Source organism: Lissotriton vulgaris, chromosome 9 (assembly GCF_964263255.1).
Source record: "Lissotriton vulgaris chromosome 9, aLisVul1.2, whole genome shotgun sequence".
NCBI lineage: Eukaryota > Metazoa > Chordata > Amphibia > Caudata > Salamandridae > Lissotriton > Lissotriton vulgaris.
This window is the reverse complement of record NC_141697.1, coordinates 1,098,672,365-1,098,690,664: the sequence shown is the minus strand read 5'-3', so window position 1 is coordinate 1,098,690,664 and position 18,300 is coordinate 1,098,672,365. Positions and strand designations below refer to the sequence as shown.

The 18,300-nt window shown below is 43.1% G+C and overlaps 1 protein-coding gene across 7 annotated transcripts in view; it reads left to right on the top strand.

Annotated features, from left to right (window-relative positions):
* CADPS (calcium dependent secretion activator) overlaps nt 1–18,300 on the top strand; it is a 1,556,059-nt gene that overhangs the window by 590,479 nt on the left and 947,280 nt on the right. For all 7 annotated transcript variants that reach the window (XM_086939080.1, XM_086939079.1, XM_086939076.1 and 4 more), the window contains exon 4: nt 6,021–6,101. In XM_086939080.1, coding sequence (XP_086795206.1) covers nt 6,021–6,101 — 81 coding nt within the window. The remainder of the gene's footprint in view (nt 1–6,020; nt 6,102–18,300) is intronic.

The window sequence follows — 18,300 nt, the reverse complement described above, 5'->3', positions numbered from 1 at the left end:
CCCTTCGTTCTGCCTCAGCTTATTTAGTGTCAGTCCCTAAAATCCGGAGGATACGGATGGCAGTCGCTCTTTTGGCTACGCGGCATCCAGGTTGTGGAATGCGCTTCCACTGTCTCTCCGGAGTATGGGAGACCTCTCTGCTTTCAAAAAGGGACTAAAAACTCAACTTTTCCCAAGGACAATATAGATGGCTGTTAATGTAACGTTTCTTGTGTTCAGGCCATGAAAGATCACAAAGCTATGCTTTATAAGTGTGCCATACAATACAATACAATACTATACAATACAATATGGCAAACAGGATGTGTTGGATGTGTGATGATGTATGGCTGAAACATGTTATAGTGATGATGATAGAGTCAGGCTTGCGGAGGTGATGAGGTCTGCAACATATGGTGCATGAAATACTGTAGAGTCAGTGTTAATGAGCATGAGGTGGAATGTGTATTCTGTAGTTTGATGGTGTGTGGTAGTTAGTGGAATATGCACATGGTTGGTTTGATCTTTTGTGAGGGCACTATGTGAGTGCTTGTGTCATCTTGGTCTGGTTGTGATTTGGGAATTGATTGACATTGTGGGGTGCTAGAGGAGGTACATCATTATATTGTATCTTGTGATTTCAGTGAGAGTGCCCATGTCTATGTCTGCCCTTTTCTGGTACACCTGGGTGGAAGGACGGACTGAAGAGTTGAATGAAATAAGGAGTCAGCAGGAAGTAATGTCACTTCCTGTGGAGGCAGATGTTTGGGATTGCAGTGATAATATTTCCTGTGCACAGGGTAACTGGAAATTAAGGCCTTTTGCCTAGCTAGCTCTTCTAAAGATGGTTATAGTGTTCAATCGGTGATTTCACGTCCTGTGCAGATGAATAATGTGCATGTAGTGACATCAGATAGAAAAGGAAGTTGCCTTGTGTGTCTTTTTTAAGATGGTTTTATCTGGAAACCAGCAATATCACTTTCTGTGCAGAATAATGATGGGAAATGTGTGATGTCCTGTGCAGAAAGGAGAAAAGAAATGAAGACCTCTTGGTTATCTTCTTTTAAGGATGGTTGTGATGGGAAACCAGTGATATCACTTCTTGAACAAATGTTTGATAGGATATGAAGTCTTCTTACCTAGCTTCTTCTTTAAAAGAAGGTCTTGACCAGCAGCCAGTGATGTATCATCTTGTGCAAGTGGGTGATGGAATTGGCTGGTCACCCACTACCTGCTGGTGGTACATAAAGAACAAAAGGACTCCCCTCTGTAAGACTGAGCATGTAAACACTATAGAACCTGCTGGAGCCCTAACTGGAGAGACCTTGTGCATATGAGTCTGCCTTAATTATCTGGGGTTGCAGAAGTGACCAGGAAGCACTGTCCATGAAGTTGAAGAAATATTAGACTTAGTAATGTTTTCCTCCTCTGGGAAATTGGGACAAGGTGTTAAGGCTTTGCTGTGGAGGACACAGCTCTGGCATGCAAGGTATCCAGGTTTGTCCTGCTTTGAGCTTATTGCGATGAAGAAAAAGGATTCATAGTGATTTTGTGATGAAGGTGTATGACTTGTGGGGCCCTGCTCTGCTGAAGCATTTTGAGAACCAAAGTGACTAAGTTTGAAGGTAAAACCTTGGACCATGGTGAGGCTGCACACCTGTACCAGCAGCAACACACTCTTCTTGGCCACAGAATCATGCTTTGTCCTGCTCAATGTTTTTGATTTAAAAAATCAGAGATTTCACTGGGAGCTTAATGATGGCTTACCTGACTTCAACAGACACCTGCTGGCTTTATCTTCCTACTTTGCCCTGCGGCAGGACTGGAAGCTTCAGAAAACTGTCTAAGTTCAAAGGTAACATTTTTCATGGTTGCAGCCCACTAGGCCTGCTGACCTTTGCTCCATTGCTATTACCTGAAATTATGCTTGTGTCCCGGTAAACACTGAGCAGTAACTTCAAATTGGCACCACGGTCTTTCTTGGAACTTTTTTGCTTTAAAATGTAAAACATTTATATCTCCATTTACCTTTATGCAATTTTTATAATTTTGGTAACTTTCTGGTGATTAAATGTGGATTTTTTTTTATGATTGACCAAAATATCGGAAATTAATTATTGTGTGACCAAACTATCGTGGTAGGAATATTGTAGACAAGAATATTGCAAAGGTAAGTTTCAATGGATAAGCATACATTTACTTTTTAGATATATGTATATATATTCACAGTACATAGATGTGGAGTTGAGAATAGTAAATGTATACTTATCTATTTGCTCTTATGTTCTCAATATTCTGTCCCCCAATATTTCTGTCACGATATTTTGGGAATAGAATATTTTTGTCCTTAATATTTATGTCAGACAAAAGCATCTTGACTTTCAAATTGTTCTGAAGAGATTTACAAAAGGAAGCCTAGACTTTCGATACCGCACTTCATCAAAAATGTGGGAAATAATCCAGAAAAATGGTGCCCAGATCAGGGGAAAATAGCCTCCTGGGTCCCCATAAGCGGATATAAAATCATTGCACTTACATACACAGGAAATCGGCACCCACTATATGTTGTGAAAGGCAAATATAATCTGTTCTGATTAAACAAGCTATAATTAGTTGTAACACCGATTCAGACACTATTCAATTAGCTAAGTTTGTTTCTTATCTTTCCAAGTTCATTAAACTGGTTTCAGACTTGTCCTGCGTTGAAAATTCTTTATTGATGGTATAAAAACATATTCACATCAACGTAGCCAACGCGTTTCGTCTCTTTCCATGAGACTTCTTCAAGGCTTATCCTTAATTGAGAAGTGTTTCTCATAACATCTGTCTGCATTGAATAATACAGAGAAATCCTTGGTTGTTAAAATAGAAGTCTTTGTTTCAAGATGACAGAGTACAATGTCAAGGAACTCTAAAATGTTCTAGCCCATGTGCATGTAAACCTCCTCCGGGTTTAGAGTCCAAAAAATTGTTCGACACTCCTTGAACTAATCGAACATATGTCTATCCACAGGTAAGATGCAGATGGTGTACTAGCTGTATTTTCCCAGTGGTGAGACCCTCTGCCACTCACCACAATTTGAACCGGCCATGTGTTTAAAGAGTGATTAGTCAGAGTAATCAGAAAATGTTCAATATTCTTTTATACTTTATTTTGTCACCCAGGGCATGATTAGGTCTAAATATTATAACATTTGGTTTGGGGATATGGGCCAGGTATAGGTTTGGTGTAAGATGTATTCTAGAGAATTTCTAAGATATAAGCTAGCTGTTAGTTTTAGAGCTCTATTTTGGGGGATTTTAGGGGGAAGGATTTTTGGTACGATGTACTTTACCACTCACTATTTCTAACCTTGTGTGACAATAATTGTGAGAACATGCTATATCTCCATACTGTATGCTATTCAGATGTATGTCATGCATAGATAGCTGTGTACCTACTATAGTAAAGTGGGCTGTACCAAAGCGGTGTCAAGTGGGTTGTCAGGAAATTGTGATGCAAATGTGGTGAATTCTCACTGACTCATAGATAAGTGGGTATTAATTTACAAATATTTTGCAATACATTTCCCTCACTTATCTTAAACCTCTAAATCCCACTTCAAAAGTATCGGTGTTAGAGGATTAACAGGGTTGGGATGGTGCAACATTGTTCCCCACTTTCACAGGATGTGTGTGGGATTCGAAATCATTGAGTGGCAAAAATTGTTTCTATAAAAGGAACCAATGAAATCAATTGACACAAGGCATTCCTTGGCTCAAGCATTTTGACTCTACACTTGCAGTGCATATAATATGAAGGATAAAAACGAATAGGATTGGCTAAATAATGTGAAGTCAGCAATGTACATAATAATTATGCCCACTTGCACGTATCTCACATTGTGTATGAAACTTGTTCATAGGTACATAGGGTAAGATGTACGAAGATGTGGTTGGAAAATACTTGTCCCAAACTGCAATCCGTATTTTCATGAGCAGTAAAGATTTTCAAGAACGGACATGTATTAATAGGTTGTCTCTTAAAAATCCGAATCATAGCGTTTTGGAATCTGACTTACCTTATAAATCGGTAGGTCACAAATCGACACTCAACATGATTGGATGGCACCGTGTGTGACTTTCAAACTTTTTTTATGTAGCTCGTTTTCCTTAAGTTAAAATCTGTCTGCATTTAAAAATAAACTTTTTTTTAATTTTGTTCGAGAGTTTGCAGTTGTTCTATGGATATTTACAAAGTGGAAGGTGTCGCCAAGGAACTCCTTCCCTTTTGCAAATGACTTACCAACCCACCTTTGGGGTCTGTAACCTTACAATGGTTTTCAACCACTATTTCAGTCCTAAACCATTGAAACATATGGATAGGAATCTCTAATTGTAAGAGAAGCAATAGTGAACAATTTCCCATTTCAAAATCCATTTTAGGGGTTGTTTAAAAGTTACAGACTCCTTAAATGGGTTTATTACATTGCTAAAACCCTAAATATTTAAGAACAGCTGATATACATGTAAAGGCCAGACATAGGTGTAAATTACACATTCATATTACATGTGTATGAATGTCTCAGTCATATTACAAAATTGAAATGGACATTTCTAGAGTCTTACCCAAGCAGGGTAAGTTAAATCGAAAATAAACTTATGTATGAAAGCTGTAAGAAAGCTCCGGCGACTGAACACTTCACAGTGGGAGCAGTTTGGGAAGTGACGCATGCTTGTGGGTCACAGTCTGACCATGTGACCTTCCAGTCATTTTCAATACACGCTCCTTATTTCTCTTTGACAAGTGCACCAGACAGACTGAACGCGTTCCTGCATGTTTTGAAAAGGTTGATTCTGACACAGCAATAAATTGATTTATTTTCATTCAGAGATAAAGTGCATTTTGATTTTCACTGTCTATTGCAAATACTCCAGTGTAATGTGGTTTGACAGTGATGACTGTACTGAAATAATAAAATAGAATGTTGAATGCCTCGTAATCAGCTTCTCATAGTGCCATAAGCCTATAACATAACATATTTTTATGAAAGCCTTGTGGAAATTTGTATTTAAATGTATATAACTCAAGTTGTGTTCATATTGTTTCGAATGCTAGGGCACTGGAGATAGGCTTTTTAAACTAACCTGTGAGTCAGGTTTATTTTTAATTGATTTTGGAATATCACTGGTTCTGTATCAAAGATACATTAAAAAGAAATTATTTTGCCTAATGGGTGAGGTTCCTACCAGGTAAAAGATTAGCATAGAGGTAAGAGGGGACAACTGTTCTCTCTTGCCAGTGGGAAATGCCTCGCCACTGTTAGCAAATTTGTGAGCAGGTCAGGCCCCTGTCCCATTCGAATGGGGGCATGTCCCCTGCAAATGTGACCAGTCCAGTTACTATGTAAGTGATGAATGCCAATTTGTTTTTCTAATCTATATACTGTTAGAGGCAATGAACCCAGATTTAGACCCGTATTTACCTCATCCAACTTATTTGATGAGTGAGAGGGCACTAATATGTCACCCCTAGACATGTCTGGTTTGAGGGGGCAAGCATGATGCTCTCCTATTTTGATTTCATGTTATCACAATATTTTACTTGCAGCTGTAGGTGCCTTTGACCAATTCCAGCTACTTTCTCCCTCTCATTCCTTGGTGCTTGTGGTGTGTCTGGAATACAGTCTTATTTTCTCCCTCGCCATTTTGTGACTAAGGAAACTACTTTGATAATTCTGCCTCCATAAAAGGTGTGTTACATTGATATTTTTCTTCTATTATAGGCAAGCAGTATATGAACAGTTTTGCTTCACGTGCCTGGGACATCTTGTTTTGTTTGTGTTTGTACCTGGGTCCCTTTTGGATGTATTGAAACCACCCCATCACCATTGTATTTATGTTACTACAGACTGTACATATCCATGAAACAGTAAATAGGCTCATTTTTACATGCTTTACATTTTTTGCTTGTTTCGGCTCAAGCAAGATAATCATTTGATTTTGAAGAACCTTACAAAAACGCAGACATTTACAACATGCCCTTGTTATTTTCTTTTTAGCTGGATAACCCAGATGAGCAGGCAGCCCAAATTAGACGAGAATTAGATGGACGTCTTCAGATGGCAGATCAAATTGCAAGAGTAAGTCAAGATTCCATACCTTATACTTCATTCACAGCTGTTGACATTATCCTCAGCAATTCTTTGTTTGTAGTACTAACTTCATAAAGTAAGGCTTCATGTGCCATATGGTTTAGTCCTGATTGACTGAATCCCACAAGGAGGAAAATGAAAACATGTGATCTGTACACTAAAAATGCGTTTTGTACACCAATAAGTGCCATATTGCAGCACAATTTAAATCAGAGAAATCTGTATATCGTTATGCCTTAGCTAGATCAGCCTATACCTGGACGATGTCCTCCTGTCACCTCATCCCCAGGGGTAACTAAACAATTTGAAAAAATGTCAGGTTCCAAAATCAATTATGACAAATCTTAAATTCTAAACTTAACACTATCCATGGAGGAGGAACTAGTACTAGAGCTAGAATATCTCCTCCGATAGGCAAAAGGTCCTAAAAAAATGTAATCGTAATAAAATTACAATGATATCCTATATCTTTAGAAAGAATTCCTCCCATTGGTTAACTGAAATATTGATTGAAATGGAATACTGGTAATCTATGCACTTTTCCTGAACAGCTAGAACAAACTCGAAAATGAAAGTTCCTTCTTAGTTTCTCTACCAGTTACAAACACTGCTCTACTGGTGGACAGAACATGTCTTAAATAGTTGCAGAAACTCATCATGAATGTTTTTAAGGCAACCGGAAAGGCAGGCTCTGTCAACCTAGAGCAAAAGATGGTATGACCTTACCTAATCCCTCTCTTTATTATGCTGCCTACCAGCACAGAATTGTAAAGCTTTGCTCCTGGTCTCAACTGGACATTAGTTAAGCACACAAGCCTGTGGGATTTAACTTTGGCCAGGAACAGGAATAAAACACCAAAGACATACCTTGGCACCCCAGTTTGTGTCACACTTAAGAATTGGGATGAAGTAGTACTGCAAATGGGGCTCACAACCCCCCCCCTCACATTGATATCGATGTTAATGGTGAATTTACACCTGCAACAAAAGACTCCCCTTTCAAGAGATGGAAGAGGGGAGGTGTAGAATGTTCTCCGATATGTACCATGCAAAGACCATTTTTTTTTAAATTTTAAAATGCAGGGCTAAATTTCAGTTGGACACATCAGAGGGGCTTAATACAACCTAATCAGATACTGGTTTTCTCATCCAGGAATCAAACAGGCAACCCCTAAAGATAAAAAACCACTTGAAATACTATTTCTCAAGTTATTAGGGGTGTTATATCTCCTCAATATAAACTGCCACTGGTATCAACAACTGGAGGCATAAGCAAGACTGGAAAGGGGAGTGTCTGGGGAGGGATATGCATGTCTGTCCCATGTCAGCTAAGAATGGAGAAGTACAATATACAATATGGTGTTGTTGGCATTGTCCTGCAAATCATCTCCACTGTATATTCCTTGTGGTCATTCCAAATCATTGGAGGAATTATGAACACATAAAAGAAACATTGCACATTCGGTGGGATTGTCCCAAAATAATTGCACTTGAAAGTAAATGACGTAATTCACAAAGTCATAGGCTCCCCACTCACTGTTAAGCCTTATACAATGCTAGTACAACACTCCTAGGGCTTAGATTAGGAAAATGTAATAGATTAATCAAACTTTAAGGTTATGTGGCTTTACAACATTTAGAAGAGGCAAAGATAACCATCACTTTCAAGTGGATCTAAGAGGACACACCACTGATCGCCCAACTCTATCATAACCTTCGGAACATTCTGCCATGGAACGTTTGTACAGTAATGTTGAAGACACACATATGAAGTTTATGGGAATTTGGCAACCTCTGTTGTATATTTTACACCACGGAGGACCCATGGTGCCAACAGATCTCAAAGTGAGAACTGATTGACTGCCATCACCTCAAACAGGAAGTTGTGGCAGCCATTCTAGGACTCAGGACTTGGTCCTGTGTCCTAAAATGAATGCAAAAAAGGATATAAGAGGTCAGGGTACAGAAACCCTGACCCCCCAGGCCTGATGGTGGAGTCTAAAACACGTTTTCTTGTTTTAATTTTACTACAAATTTGCACAGGAACTGTGAATCCGCTGCAACAATTCAAACATTCTTTTGTAAACCCACCCGGGGTGGGCCAGGGCCCAGGAAAGATGGTTATTATTTTTTAGGGAGGGGCGTATGTGGCCCTCCTCCCGGGGCTATTTTTGGCCCTAGGTATCCCATACCTTGAGGCCCAACATATTTTCTATGGGAAGGGGGTCCCACGCCCCACCTCCCAGGCCAATTTCATCATTGCATCATTGGGGAACCCATCCCATAGGGCCTGTAATATTTTTGAGGGCGAGGATAGAACCCAACCTCCCTCCTTTAGCCACTCATGTCTCCAAGGAGACCATCATCCGGGGCCCAAAGCATTTTTGAGGGGGAGAGTTGCAGGACACACCCCCTCCACGGCCTGCTTTTGGCCCTGGCAACCTCATCCCCCAGGGCTGCTAAACTTTGCAAACCGGAGGGGGGCATGCAGGACCCCTAACCAAGCGTTCTGTGGCCCCAGGAACCCTATCTCTGGGGCCACCTCACTAGAGCTATCCCTGTGAGTCCACCCTCTGGACATAGCAGTTTCCCTGGCTACCACTGCATATTGGGAGCTGGCTAGGGCCCCAGGCCTTCAGACTCACCCATGGCCCCCAATGAGTATATGGTCGGTTCCCTGGGTGGGCACCAGGACACCCACCTTTATAAAAAGTGTGCCCCAGGATAGGGTCCCTGGGGCCTATAATGGCTTGGGTAGGGGGGACCAGAGACCCCCCTTCCCTTTATTTTTACTAGTGACCCTGGGGATGGGGTACCCAGGGCCTGATAAGGCTGCTTGGAAGGAGGTGCCACATGGCCTCACTCCCCTTTAATTAAAATAAATGCTTCAGGGGTATGGGGGTCCCACAGCCTAATATGGCTCAGGGAGGGGGGCACATAGCCCTCTTCCCCTTTAATTAAAAACAAGCCCTGGGGGATGGGGTCCCCAGGGCCAGTTAAGGCTGGGAAGGAGGTGCCATATGGCCTCACTCCCCTTTAATTAAAATTAACGCCTCTGGGGCTATGGGGGTCCCAAGACCTAATAAGGCCCTGCAAGGGGGACCATGTTGCCCCCTTCCTTAAAATGAATAAGACCCTGGTAGATGTGGTCCCTGGGGACTAATAAGGCTTGGGAAGGGGGCCATATTGCTACCTTCCATTTATTTTAACTAGTCACCCTGGAGGATGGAGTCCCCAGGGCATCATAAGGGTCAGGGAGGCGGGGTATGCTGCCTCTCTCTGCTTCAATTAAAATGAACAGCACTGGGGGATGGGGTCCCGAGCTCCTAATAAGGCTTTGGGTAGGGTGCCACGTGATCCCCTCCTCTTTAATAAAAAAGGTTGGTGGGGTCCCCAGGACCTAATAAGACTTGAGGAGGAGGGCCACATGCCCCTCCCTTTAAAATAAAGAAAGGTCTGGGGTTGAGGTCCCTAGTGCCAAATGAGGGACACACAGCCCTCGTCCCCTTTAAAATATATATGACCCTTGGGGATGAAGTCTCCAGGGCCATATTAGATTCAGGGAGGGGGACCATACAGCTCCACCCTTTAAAAAAAAAAGGCCCAAGGTAATGGGGTCCCCAGGGCCAGACCCTGTGGCCAACCCTCTGTCGCGCACAGCCAAATGCCATGTACAGCGTGGGGTTGGCTGCATGTGGGAGAACTTCTTTACAATATGTCTTCCTAAGTGTACATGTTTGCCTTTCTTCGGTAAGGCCTGGACAAACATTTTATTTCTCTCATTTTAAGTTGACTTCAAGGCTGTGAATAGAAGGCATAAATACACAGTAGTAACGATGTCAAGTGACGCTTCCACAGCTGCTCTTGACAGATGTAGTATTTATGCTTGTGTTAAAGGAGTGACAATGTTAAATAGAGTATATTAGAGAGACCTCTCTCGCCCTGCAATCGCTCACAATCAATCCAACAGTGCCCCTATTCTTACAGAAACATTGCAATAATACCAAAAATATATAAATGCATAGATTTACAAGGAGCGATAGTCTCAGTGCTTCATAGGGTTACAATTTTGTACAAGTTGTTTCCTACTCATTGAACTTAACCTTTGAGACTGACACATGGGGGTATTGACTGGCAGTAAACTTAACTATTGAGATTGGTATATGAAAGGAGTGAAATCTAGAACTATTGGGAATTCAGTTTCTTCAGCATCTTAACATGGAGGTTGTGGAGGTTGATCAAAGGGCATGATCAAATTCTAGGACGTTTTGTCTGCTTACCACTTAGACTTCATTTGAATATAATACCATTGCTATATGGACAGACCTCTACATTAAAAAAGGACATAGGTAAGACACATGGAACTTCATATTTGAGGTCGTAATCCTAAAGTTATTTCAACATTGTTTTTATTCAGCGTGTTTTTCTCAGCTTCATCGGCTATTGTCTAACAATTGGCCAGAACAGAGTGTGAAAGTAACACACATAAAAACAAATGGTTTTGGTAGGCTGAATCCAACCAAAGAAACTTTAGCGGTTTGCTAACTCTCATCCAAGTCAAAGAACTTGTGAAATTGATAACATGTCTATCAAACTCTAGGGGTTCAGACACTTTGGGAAATGTTTTTGACGACTCCATTGGAAACATGCACTGGAGTGCTAATGGATGATTTTGTGTTACAGGAGAAGCATTTACAGACATTTACCCCCACAGCTGAAAATTATGATTGTGGAATCTCTGCAGTTTTCTACAGAGTTTCTGATCTTTTAATCCTTGCAGAAACCCAAGACAACCAGAGTTGGGTTAAAGGAATTGCAATAGATATTACCCACATCATTATCTCTTGGACATACTGTCAAAATGTACAGGGCAAGGAATACCTTATATCTGAAGCAGCTTCATTATCTATAAACTCAATTTCAGGCATGTACTGTCAGTGTTACTACACTTTGATCAATTAGATGGGACATGTATAAATGAAATGGGACTCTTTCAAATTTGCAAGCATGTTTAACTAATAGATTAATTTCACAGATCCTCCTCTCAGTTTATTCCAAATGCATGAGTCTTTTTGGTCTGTGCTAATCTCTCCCATCCCACATTAATAGATACATCAGTGTGCATTCTAGAGATTGAGATGCAATCCTGCAGAAGGCACGAACATAGGAATCTCCAGGTGGATAATAGGCAAATGGCGATCCTCGTGTACTAGACCCTTGAAGTGCAGTGGAAACGAGCATTCTTCATGGCTGTGATAAAGGAATTATGCAATGATGGCATTAATTTCATGCGTATGTTCCCAGAGCTCCTCCAGGAAATAGGTAATGACCATGCCCTGTTCTGCGATGATCCACCTGGTGCCTGGGACTGGCTCGAGCATTATAAGGTTGGCACCAGTGGTGCAGTGTTGCAAAGGTCACCACTACGTAAATGCAGGAGACACAGATGGTGCAGTGGACTAGAGACTGGGAGACCGTCTCAACTGCAGGTAACACAAGGACATCTGGAGGCTGTAGAAACGGCAAACGCATACAGCATGTTCACTCAACGGTCTGAGCGCGGGGTAACTATCGTCCCAGGACAGCACCGATTTGACAGGCTCCTGGAAGAAGACACGCGGACTCTATTGACAACCTCTGAAGGATTACATTCTGCAGGAGGTGAACAGTTGAAAGGCACTGTAAAATATATCCTGCATAGGTATAGGTAGGTAGAGTGTCCATGTGCGGGATGGGGCAGTGCCAGACCATACATGAGGGAATACTGGATGCAAGCGAGCCTGTAGTACACACTCCCCTAATCCCTCCATACCGTAGACTGATATGGAGACATGAACTGGACTTTGACTTGCTTTTTGGTTTGTTGGATAGCCAGCTGAAGCCTGACTGCCCTGGGATGTGGGAGGTGGGGTAAATTCAGTTGCACTCACTTGGCCCAAGAGATATAGAGCTGACTACCCTGGAGTACTCAAAACTCTTCACATGTGGAAAACTATGTTTCCCTGCACTTGCACATACACATTAACAACTACTCATTCATAACATGGAATGTGCATGGATCTGGACAGTAACAAAGAAACAGAGAGTCCTGGCTTCCCTTAAACAATGAAAAACAGGCATAGCTTTCCTACAGGAAACACATCTGGCTGCTAGAGAAATCCCCAGGTTACAAGACACTTGAGAGGTCAACTTTATGCCAAAAGTTACTTTGCTAGGGCGCTCTTGAATTTGCATCCACTTCAGGCTTCCATTCGACAAAGATGCTGTACTCATTGACCAAGAGGGTAGGTATTTGATACTCCTGGAGACCTTGGACGCAACCTGGGTATTTCTTAGTACATATATGCCCCAAACACGAGACAAGACCACTTTCATTAGTCTCTGTGGACTCCTCTTTCGGTAAACACAAAGACACCATGTAAAGTGGGCAGAGACTTTATTTGTGTGGCGGATGCATACTGAGACCACTGCATTCCTCCCCTTGTGAGTTCTCCCACGAACAAGCTCACACATGATTTTCCCTCCTGGAATAATAACTTGGTGCTGGTAGATGTAAGGTGCAATGGAATTGCCAACTGTGTGGAATATTCCTTTTACACCCCAGTCTATGAGTTACATGTATGGCTGGACACATTGTTTTGCTTGCAAAGGCTCACTGACAATGTCATAAATGCTGAGTATCTGTGCTGCACATGTTCAGAACATAACACACAACTTATGAAGTTGGAATGGGGCAGGAGAGTGGCCCCGATTCCCAAATAGAAGCTACCAGTGCAATTCTTGCACAGCGCCATGTATGCGTACCTGTAGGTTTGCTCCATACAATAGTACTTCCTTGTAAACCGTCACATCACTGCTACAGTGAGCACCAAGTGGGAGGCATTTTAGGTGGAGGTTAGGGGGCATTGTCTGACTCAGGCTGTAGGTGTGAACAGGACCCTTGAAAGTAAGCTCACCACCTTAGAAGGTACAATACATAACCTCCAATGGGGAATGCAATTCAATTCAAAGAGGCTTTATTCGAGTATTTCTCATAAAAGCACTGTACATATAAAAATTTAAAACATCATTAAATGGATGCCTCAATCAAGTAAAAGACAAATACTTTACATAAAAAGCATTAAAAATACATATACTTTAAAATGACAAAATACATCAAATAGATTCAGTAAAACAATCCCTAGGTAAACAGTTACTCGGCTAGCGCTTTATGCCTAATAGACCAGGCCCACCCCAGAAATTTTGCTACTGCTATGGCCAGTGGCAAACAAGAACTAGTGCAAATGATTCTCAAAGCTACGATGCCACTGTTGGTACCTACGTTTTTACATACTGTTTTTAACCAAATTCGCCTAGGGACGGCATAGGCTTGACAAGAAAATAGAAAGTGCCCAATCATCTCCTTTACGGATCCACAGGCAGGGCAGGAAGTATTAGATGAACCCCTCCACCTGCCAGTTAGGGACCTAAGCGGAAGAGCACTATCCTCAATTGGAATAAAAGCTTCCTATCCCATGGCTTAGTTATAGTGTCCCAATAAAGTTCATGGTTAGGAGAGATTTTGGCTTCCAACTAGCGTCCTGACATAGATCTAGCATCATTGTTTCTCCAGTCCCGCTCGGCCACATAATCCCAATACAGCTCCTTTAGTGTTTTCTTACTAGGAAAAAGTGCACCTGACGGGTTATCCCAGAGGGTTTGGAGACCCAACAAACATAACAAGGATCTAAGATCTTTTAGCCATTTGATCCTATGAAATACATCTGCTTTAACCAGCGCTAAAAAGCCCTCAGCATAATGCTTGAGTTCTAGAGTATTCCAGAGTCGTCTCCAATACAAGATCGGGCGGAGCTTTGCCAAATCATCCACAGCCTTTCTGCCCAACTCGTATCTAAGGGGGAGGAGGGGGGTACTTTTGGGAAGACCAGTAATTGTCCTAAAGAACTTATTTTCGGACTTCTGTAATGGGAGGAGCTTCCCAAAACCCCACAGCTCAGCCCCGTATAGTGCTGAGCCAAGGGCTTTTGCTTCATAGACCTGTAGGGCTGGAGCGATTGGTTTAGATTTTAATTTTCTATGTTCTGCCCCAAGGACTCCAGCTAATTGTCTGTGCCTTAGTGATGCAAGATCAATGTGCTGGGACCAATTGAGATCGTTGGTTACGTAAATACCAAGATAGGTAAAAGCTTTAACTTCCTCTAAGGGACGATGGTTCATAGACAGCCTGGATCGGAAACTACGGTGGGGGTTAAAAATCATTAGCTTGGTTTTGGCCACGTTAACTTTTAGACTATTCTCCCCACAAAATTCCTCAAATATATGGAGGGCCCGCTGCAGGCCACTCGGGGTCTTTGATAGAATAGGAGTATCATCGGCGAACATTAATATTGGGACCTTAATGTCCGCTAACGAGGGGGCATCTAAATTGACAGACAGCATTCTGGCTACTACTCCGTTGATAAACAAGGAAAAGAGCAAGGGGGCCATCGCACACCCCTGCCGGACTCCCCGCTCGACCGGGAAGTCCGCAGTGACCTCACCTTGACTGCCCCACTGTATCTTGGCAAAATTCGCCTTGTGCAACCTCATAACCAAGGTCAATAGATCCTCCGGTAGGCCCAGGTTCCACAACACTGACCACAGCTTAGTCCTGGGAACCAGGTCGAAGGCAGCCCCCAAATCCACAAAAGTGGCAAACAGGCTGCCCCCACCCAGCACCACAGTTCGCCACCGTAGCAAGGTAAAGCGGAACACCTGGTCCACCGTACTAGTGGCCTTCCGGAACCCAGCCTGGTAAGGGAATAATGCATTGTTCTCATCAACCCAATCCATAAGCCTGTTCACCACCATCCTCCCCACCACCTTTTGGATGGTAGCTATCAAGCTTATGGGTCTGTAGTTACAAGGCAAACCCCGATCGCCTGTCTTATATACGGGAATATTAATTGCACCCTTCCTGGATGACGGGACCATTGCTCCCTGGGCAACAGCGTTAACCAAAAGAAAAATATATTTGCCCCAGCGTTCCCTATCGTTAATAAAAAGATCCGCTGGGACCCCATCCAAACCGGGAGCTCTTCCTCTAGATACTGCACTTAAGGCCAACAACACCTCACCGTGAGTGAAAAAGTTATCTTTGGGATATACAGCCTTGAAACCATCAATCTCAGAGCCAGGGTGGCTATCTGCATATTGTGGCTTAAAATAAGTGACCCAGTCCTCCTCACCAACGTTATTATCGGGGCAATTGGGTAAACCGCCACTACCCCATTTAACAATGCTCCAGAAGAGCCTGGAATCTTTAGTTCTACTTGCCTCCCTTAGTTCATTCCAATGGAGAATGCACACCCTCTGTGAAGCCAGGGACAAATATGTAGAGCTCCAGAAATGCCAGCGCACAGTCACGCATTGCACATACCTCACACTGGATCACACTGAGGGATGCAAGGTAGGTAGGTTACTCACTTGGCTGGAGAGGGACGAAGGTAGAGGAATGCCCTTTGCTTGAATTAAGACTCGAACAGGGATGGAAGTTCTCACACGCAACTAGACATTCACAAGGAATTTGCGCAAAATGAAGAGAACCTTTACAGATCCCTGGACCAGGCTCTAGAGAAAGAAATAGAGGTGTTTGTGGATAGGGCAGTGCTACACTGCTTACCAGGAGATGCAAGATAGGTGCTAGGAGGGTTGATAAATACTGTGTAGCTCAAGACCTGTCGAGGAACAAGATCATTGACGCCGTGCTTAATTATATCAAAAATATGTGAATGCTCTTGTGCCACACTTGGAGGAACTCTATAAAGAAGTGATGGATAGGAGCCACCACTAGGTAGGTGCTTATTGTCTCTATACTGAAACTAGGCAAGCCAGCAAAAATGTATTTCTTCTATAGGCCCCTGTGCATGCTTAACTTAGAATATAATAACATGTGTAAGACACTGGAGGTACATCTATGCCCTTATATCTCCAGGTTAATACACCCTGACCAAAATGACTTCAAACACCAAATCAACACCTCATTAAATGTTAGACGAATCTTTAGGGTCCCTGAGGAGACACCTGTTGAGCAGTACCCAGATGCAGTAATACTCGCCATTGACCTGCAAATGGTGTTTGATACTATTCAATTAACTATCTACAGGTTTTGATCTGGCGCATGAACCTGAGAAAGGGGAAGATTACATGGCGTACATTCCTGTGCTCGACTGAGAGTGTGAGAGTCCGAACAGACCGCTGCATTTTGGGTGCATTCAGATCTCTAAGGGGATGAGACAGGATTGCTTACTGTCTCCTATGCTATTCGCTCTGGCAATCAAACCATTCACCAGCAGAGTGTGATGGGAGGGCCAATGAGTAGGCATACCGCTATGTGACTTGGAACTTATCATTTCATTATATGCAGACCATATGCTTCTGTATCTCTGCAACGCAAATACGGGTCTGATATTGTGTGTAGAGCTCTGGATTCTTCAAATTACACACCTACCTGGTGTAAAATCTTTACCTTTCTCATCTCCCCAGCCCTCTAGAAGACTTCCACTACAGTGGCACAACTGGGCATCAAATGGGAACCTTAAACCTTTGGATACCTTGTGGTGAAAGTTTACCACAGAGACAAGTATCCTTGGGATGGTAATCTAGGTAGAACCTCATAATCCCTAAAGGGTAATGTTGAATTCTTTCACTCCCTCCAGTTGCCCATAATAGCACTGTCTAAAATGGAAATGCTCCTGAAAATGTACGTCCTCCCTGTTTGGTTCCCTCAGTTCTAGTTCAATGCACTGGACATGTTACTGAGGGAGATGTTATGGGATGGCAGGCAGCATAGGGTGTTGTTATGTGTACTGAGGCGCCCCCTCAAGACAGTTGCCTAGGGGTTCCTGATTATGAAGCTTACTACCTGGCAGCACAACTCCAGTGGGTAGCTAAATGGTTGTGTGGCCTGGGGCTAGCAGGGGTGAGTGAACATAGTGAGTGGATCTGGGAGGAAGCCTTAGTGGCAATGTTGCTGGATGCCATATAACAGAAGGACGAGCACCCAAGACTGCTCAGAATCGCTCTGACCTGCTGGAGGAGAGTTTGTCTCAGGACTGTCCACCACCCACTAGACATGCATGGGCTTTCATTGGTAGGCATCACCAGAGCACAAAGGGGGGCACTTTACAGCTAGAAGACTGAAGGCATGGACAAAGACAGAAACCTAGACCGTGAGTGACTATTAAGAGGATGGGCTGCTCCAGGAGTTTGAGAATATTGTCAGTGAGAACGTCTTACTTAACTCACAATTCCTGGTGTATGCTGCCCTGCAATGCTACCTAGGAACCCTATGGGAAGAAGGTCAGACTGAGCCACTGCAGCATGAAATTTTGCAAACAATGCTCAGCTTTGGACGAATGTGCAGAATTATGACCTTGCTCTACCACTCCTTCTTATCTATGGCTCTGTCGGAGCTGAATACCTACTGGGGGGATCCAGTGGGGAGAGTCTTACAGAATTACCAATGAGCCATTGTGCTAGAGCATCCCCACTAAGGGCCTGATTACAATTTTGTTAGGAAGGGCTTCAAACGACATTCGGAAAAAGTAAATCCGATTCGGAGCCTGTGTTTCTGAATTAATTGTCCCCCTTTCTGAACGACCAAGTATGATGTGAGGAAGCCAACCGCGCTGACCAAATTAGTTCCGAACGTGAGTCAGTCAGTCCAACTTGTTCGGAGCAGATTCGTGCAGCGTAATAAGGACGGTTTCCGAACTAGCGAGAACGATGACCGATTCTGATAGCTGTAGCGACTCAGTTTTGACGAGAAAAATTGCTGTGAGAATCAGACTTCGGGGGCCGTAGCAGGCCCCCTTCACACATGGGTCCCCACTTTCAATACATGTACAGTGTGGCGGGCCCCATGGGGTCCGCCACAGGGTGCATGCTTTTCCCCACATACCCCTTTTTTTCAATGGGAGCCTGTGTTCACGTTGGGTACACAGGCTACCAATGAATTCAATGGGAGTCCAACCGAACTGAGTCTGTACAGATAGGGACACATCGTACTCGTCGGAAGGTCTCTCAGAGTGCGATTCGTACAGGAAGCATTTCTACTGCATTCCTAACCTGAGTCGGTAGGAATGCTTTCCTAACGAGATCGTAATCGGCCCCTAAGCGTCTTGCATTATCAGCTTCAATAACACAC